Genomic DNA, 6,058 nt, shown 5'->3' on the forward strand with positions numbered 1-6,058 from the left:
AAGTACTAGGGACAGAAATACAAGCAAGCAAGATCTCTCTTAAAGTCAAAAGACAAACAAAAAACCTTAACATATATTCTAAGGGGAGACAACACATAAAAGGGAAGAGCTGGAAAAGGTGAGTGATATGGTGTGAAAATGACCAGAAGTGAGGCGGGGGCCTGGTTTTAGTCAAAATAAGGCAAAACCTCAGTTACAGAACCCCATGTTCCAGCAATGGGATCCAAGGCTCTGTTGTGAAGGAGATGAAAATGACGGCCAGAGGGCAGGTGGCCTGGTGTGGAGAAGTCATTTAATATGAAGTCATTTCCAAGCCTGGGAAGGTAGGTGGGAGCTAGACTTTAGAGGGTGTTGAATACCAGGAAATGACTTTTGCATTTTATCCTGTAGGCAATAGGGAGGCATCGAAGATATTGGAGTAGGATAATGGCATGGTCCAAATTGTGTTCTGGGACTATTAATTTGAGAACTGTGTGGAGAACAGCTCAGAGGGGAATCTGAAGGCAGGGAACCCAAATATGAGACTATTTCAATAGTTCAGAATAAAGGTGATGAGGACCAGAACTAAAATAATAAGGGCCTTAAACAAAGGTAGGGATTGCATAGGAGAAGAAACTAGGGCAAATGGTAAAAATGTTGTGGAGGGAAAGTTGACAAGACAGAGAATCTGGTTGGATATGGTTGTCAGTGGAGAGTCAGGAAATAAAGCAACTTTCAGGAATAGAAGTGATAGAAATGACAGCTACGGACTCCTTAAAGGTTCCTATCCTCTCTGACCAGCAAAGAGCTGCCTCTAAGTGGAAATTCATGCAAATGATTAAAAGAGGATCCAGTAACCAAGAATGGAGAATTTCTCCTTTGCCACAAACATTTTATTTTTTGTTTATTAAATTTATTTATTTATTTATTTGATTTAGGCTATTTTTCCCTGGTTACATGATTCATGTTCTCTCCCTTGCCTCCTCCCACCCTCCTCCCATAATCAATGAGCAATTCCAAATCAATGTGTCATTGATCAAGACCCATTTCCATATTACTGATATTTGTACTAGGGTGATCGTTTAGAGGCTACATCCCCAATTGTATCCCCATCGAACCATGTGATCAAGCAGTTGTTTTTCTTCTTTGTTTCTACTCCCACAGTTCTTTCTCTGGATGTGGATAGCATTCTTTCTCATAAGTCCCTCAGGATTGTCCTGGGTCATTGCATTTCTGCTAGTAGAGAAGTCCATTACATTAGATTGTGCCACAGTGAACCCCTTCTGTGTACAATGTTCTCCTGGTTCTGCTCCTTTCACTCTGCATCAATTCCTGGAGATCATTCCAGTTCACATGGAATTCCTCCAGTTCATCATTCCTTTTAAGCACAATAGTATGCTTCAAATATTTTCTACAAAAAACTGCCTTTGTTTTTTAAGTCTATGGCCACACTCCCCACATTCCCTGTGTTTATTTATGGGGAAAATGTGTCCCAGATTAGAAAAGGGGTGGTGCAGTTTATTCTTGCTGTTCCATCTTACTAAATACCTTTGCCAATAAACTAATGAAGCCTGGCTGATTATCAATTGAAAACACCTTCCTCCAGAGAGACAGCATTAAAAATCCAATCCCTCAGGGCTACACCTAGAATCTGGAAAGTAGAAGGCAGTCACTCTCTGGGGCTCTGAACAGCTGATGTGTGAGAATTGGGGAAGTAATATAGTAATATAGTAATATAGTCAAATAAATTTGACACTCAAAGCCTTCTATCATCTATTCCCCTCCTACCTTTCAAACCTTTATCCCCAACATCTCTATTAAGGCTAACCTCTTACCTGTTCCACAAACAAGACCCTCCATCTCTCAGTTCTAGGTGTTCTCTCTGGGTGTCTCCTATGACTGGAATGAACACTCTCACCTCTACTCCAACTGCTGGCTTCCTTTAAGTCCTAACTTAAACCCCATCTTTCAGAGGAAACCTCCCGCAGCCCTTCTTAATTCTAGCACCTTCCCTTTGTCAATTAGTTCTCATTTATCCCATACATACTTTGATATATATATGTTTATATGTTGTCTCCCCTTTGGATTGGAAGCTCCTTGAGGGCAAATACTGTATTTTATCTCTCTTTATATCTCCAGCACTTGGCACAGTGCCTGGCACATAGTAGGTGCTTAATAAATGGTGATTGATTATCTGTAACATAAGGTGTTAGACTAAGTGATCTCAAAGGGAATTTCCAGCTCTGGTAACCTGGGAGATATAAGAATCTCCCCATCTATGCCATAGAACCAAAAATCCTAGTGCCACAGTGGTGAAAACATGGCACAAGTACAGAGCTGGCACTCAGGGAGCTGCTCCCTTCCCCCTCTTCCTGACTCTGGAGGACCCTTTTTGCATGCCCCACCCCTCTCTCCAGCTGCCCAAAGCAAGACTTTCTCCCTCAGCTCTCTCCAGTAATTTGAGGGCCCACAAACAGCTGGAATTTGCCCTCTGGGCACTTGAACTCCTTAAAGGTTCACTGACATTGCTAGTATGTTCAAGGCCTTGAACATTGAGTGGTCCAACAATCTTGTGACAAAACTGGAAACAAGGTGGCTCTGGGAGGGAAAGGGATTTGCCCCAGACCACAAGGCAGGACTCTTGATATATTTAGGAAATTTTGGAAAAAGGCCTCTTGTAAATTCTGACCATGGGAACAATGATCTTAGGGTTCTAGCATCTAAGGGAGGAAGGTTCTGAACTGAGAAAGCAACCAGAATCAAATGACCAGACCAGGGAGAGCACAGGGCTAGGTGGCTGGAAGCCCTGAAGGAAATCTTTGGGCAATCCAAACCAAGCCAACAGGCATTGATGAAGGACCTACTGTGTGCCAGGAACTGGCTTAGCCCTGGGGATATTAAGAAAGACAAAACCAGGCCCTGCCCTCAAGCAGCTTCCAATCTGATGTTATTGGTGTGTTCCAGGTGTGAGAATGATGGAGAACTCCTCAGAGCTCCCTCCAAATGCTTCAGACAACCTCTTCCCTGTGGAGCCTTCACCATCTGCCATCCACCAAACCTTCTGGATCATCTCTCTCATCATCTACTGCTTAGCCTTTGTCCTGGGCATAATTGGAAATGGGCTGGTGATCTGGGTGACAGGCTTCCGGATGACTCGCACAGTCACCACTGTCTTGTTCCTCAACCTGGCCTCAGCAGACTTCACCTTCACTGCCTTCCTGCCCTTCATCATCATTACTACGGCCCTGCAACCCCATTGGCCCTTTGGCTGGTTCCTCTGCAAACTCGTTAGCTCCATGTCCGTCTTTAATATGTCTGCCAGTGTCTTCCTGCTGACACTCATCTCTCTTGACCGCTGTGTCTCTGTCCTCTGGCCAGTGTGGACCAGGAATCACCGCACACCTGCCCGGGCAGCCCTGGCTGCTCTAGGGGCCTGGATTTTTGCCCTGGCTATAGCTTTTCCAACAGTAATCTTTAAGACTACAGTCACAGAGGATGGGATAACCTTTTGCTACTCTGACTTGGACCCCTGGAATGAGACAGCAGATGATCAGGACCACTATGATGCCCTGGCTGAGAGCCGCCTCTGGTCCCTGGTGCTCAGCCGTTTCTTCCTAGGTTTTGTGATCCCTCTAGTCATCATCAGTGTCTGCTATGGCCTTATAGCAGTCAGGCTCTGCAGTGGAATGAAGATGGTCAAGTCCAGTAGGCCCTTCAAGGTCCTCACAGCTGTGGTGGCTGCCTTCTTCCTCTGCTGGCTCCCTCATCATGTGGTGTCTATGATAACAGTCTCCGTGTACCAACAGCCACACCTTGAAGATCTTTTGCCTTTCCTGAGTCCTCTTTCCTCCTCCCTGGTATTTGTCAATAGTTGTCTCAACCCTTTGCTCTATGTCTTCATAGGCCGGGACTTCAGGGAGAGACTGCTCAGATCCCTGCCAGCTGCCCTGGAGAGGGCTCTGAGTGAGGAATCTGGCCCAACAGGCATCACGGGGAGCTACTCCAACTCTGCTGCTCCTGCCACTAATGCCGAAAGCCAGGAGTTATGAGGAGGCCCCCTATCTTCTATGATCTTTCTTCAGGTCTGATTTCCTCTCCTCCTTCTGGCAGTCTATGGTCTGTATTCCATGTTCTAAAAACCCTTTTTGGCTCTGACATTCTGTTTTCAGTTCCCCCACCCCAGCACTGGCACTCAGTGTTCTAAGGCCCTTCTGGGGATAACAGTCTATGCTTTAGGCCAGCTGGTACTTCTGGACTCTCACCTTTTCTAGGCTGTGTTCTAAGGCCAAACTATGTAATAGAAAACTAGCCATCTAAAAGCCTTCCTGGATGAGGCACAGGTCCAGATCTCTCAGCTCATAGTCCTCCTCTCAGACCCCTGAGGAGGGATGGAACTATCATCCTCCCTCCCTGGAGTTCATCACCCTCATTCACTTACCTCTTCAAACCCTCTCAGGTTTTGAAACCTCTTCTCATGATCTCTCCCTCTTTCATCAAGTTCCTTCCCTTGGTTCCTTTGGGCTGGCAGAAATTGCTCCACCTTTCAGATCAGTCCAGAGAACACTGCAAATGGCCTTGGGCAATACTTGTTCCTCCCTCTCAGGGCTCAGCTTCTACAGTCATCCCCACAACCTTGGGGAGGGAGTGGGAGGCCCTCTGCCAGGGACTAGGAAGTAAGAAGGGGAAGGGAAAGAGCCTGGAGCCAAGAATAAAGAGATCTGGGATCAATCCCTAGCCTCTTCCCCCATGAGACTTTGGGCAAGCAATTCCTTCTCTGTACCTCAGTTTACTCCCCTGTCAATTGAGGGAGAGCTGGCACTCACTGATTCTCCAGGCACTCTTTCCAACCTCATTTTGTTACCATTTTCTTCTGGCTATGGGATGCTCAAGTGAAACTGGCAGGGACTCCCTCCTTCAGAAATCTGGCCTATAGATTGGCAAGTGGAGTTCCAGCCCACAGGGGACACCTGGGCCCAGCCACTTCCCCTCTCAATGCATACCATCTGCACAGAGATGATCATAGTATCCATGGGAGTAGATGAGGTAGAAAAGAAAGCTCAGGGGGAAAAGAGATGAGGACCTAGCACAGAGACTTGAACCAGGACCTCCATGGTAGCCTGGATGAAGAAGCAGCAAGAGAGACATCAGATGGGTAAGAAGAGAACCCAGAGAGAAATGTCCCAAAAGGCAAGAGGATTCAGGAGAACCCCTTTCTCCTTCACATAAAAGCCACTAAATCCTTGTCTAGGTGATTAGTAACAGCAGCAGGAAGGAATCTGGGGAGAAGGTTCAATCTCTGGAGGGGGGGTGGGAGATGCACTCCTCCCTGCTTCAAGTGAAAGCAGCAGCAAACTTTCCAAGTCATCTTATGGAAGAAACTGCCACCACCACCACACCAGGCTTCAGCCACCACCACGCTGACCCGGGAGCAGCCAGCAACGTCCAGGCAAGACACTGCCACCAGCAAAGTTCATCACTTGCCCAAGGCTCAGATGATGGGTAGCATTTTTCAGCAATAAAGTCTTTCTGGAATTAAGATATGGACTCTGGATTTTTAGACCTCATGCTAAGGCACACTGATCAGGCTATAGCAGAGTAGAAACCTAACTTTCCTATATCCTGGGAAACCAGTCTGAGGCTCGCTTTACTGGGATATTTGCCTTGTGGTGGTCACGGTCTGGAACCAAACCCACAATACCTCCAAGGTCTGCCTGTCTCTCATTGGAGCCTCCCAGCACTCTGGCCATGAAATGGGCCATATGGATATCAGGTATGGGACAGCCTTTGTTCCACCCTACAACAATATAGGAGGCCGGGGGGCAGCTGGGTAGCTCAGTGGATTTAGAGCCAGGCCTACAGACGGGAAGTCCTAGGTTCAAATCTGACCTCAGACACTTCTCAGCTGTGTGACCCTGGGCAAGTCACTTGATCCCCATTACCTACCCTTACCACTCTTCTGCCTTGGAGCCAATACACAGTATTGACTCCAAGACGGAAGATAAGGGTTTAAAAAAAAATGTAGGAGGCCCTAAGGACATAGAACAGAACACATTCACCTCCAGCTTGTAAAATTTAAATT

At 46.7% G+C, this 6,058-nt stretch overlaps 1 protein-coding gene across 1 annotated transcript; it reads left to right on the forward strand.

Annotated features, from left to right (window-relative positions):
• The first annotated feature begins 2,954 nt into the window (after nucleotides 1–2,954).
• On the forward strand, nucleotides 2,955–4,028 carry LOC123254948 (N-formyl peptide receptor 2-like). The gene has a single exon (XM_044683833.1). It carries the CDS (start codon nucleotides 2,955–2,957, stop codon nucleotides 4,026–4,028), a length of 1,074 nt encoding a protein of 357 aa, XP_044539768.1.
• The last annotated feature ends 2,030 nt before the right edge of the window (nucleotides 4,029–6,058 follow it).

Source organism: Gracilinanus agilis, unplaced genomic scaffold, assembly GCF_016433145.1.
Source record: "Gracilinanus agilis isolate LMUSP501 unplaced genomic scaffold, AgileGrace unplaced_scaffold36271, whole genome shotgun sequence".
NCBI classification, from domain to species: domain Eukaryota; kingdom Metazoa; phylum Chordata; class Mammalia; order Didelphimorphia; family Didelphidae; genus Gracilinanus; species Gracilinanus agilis.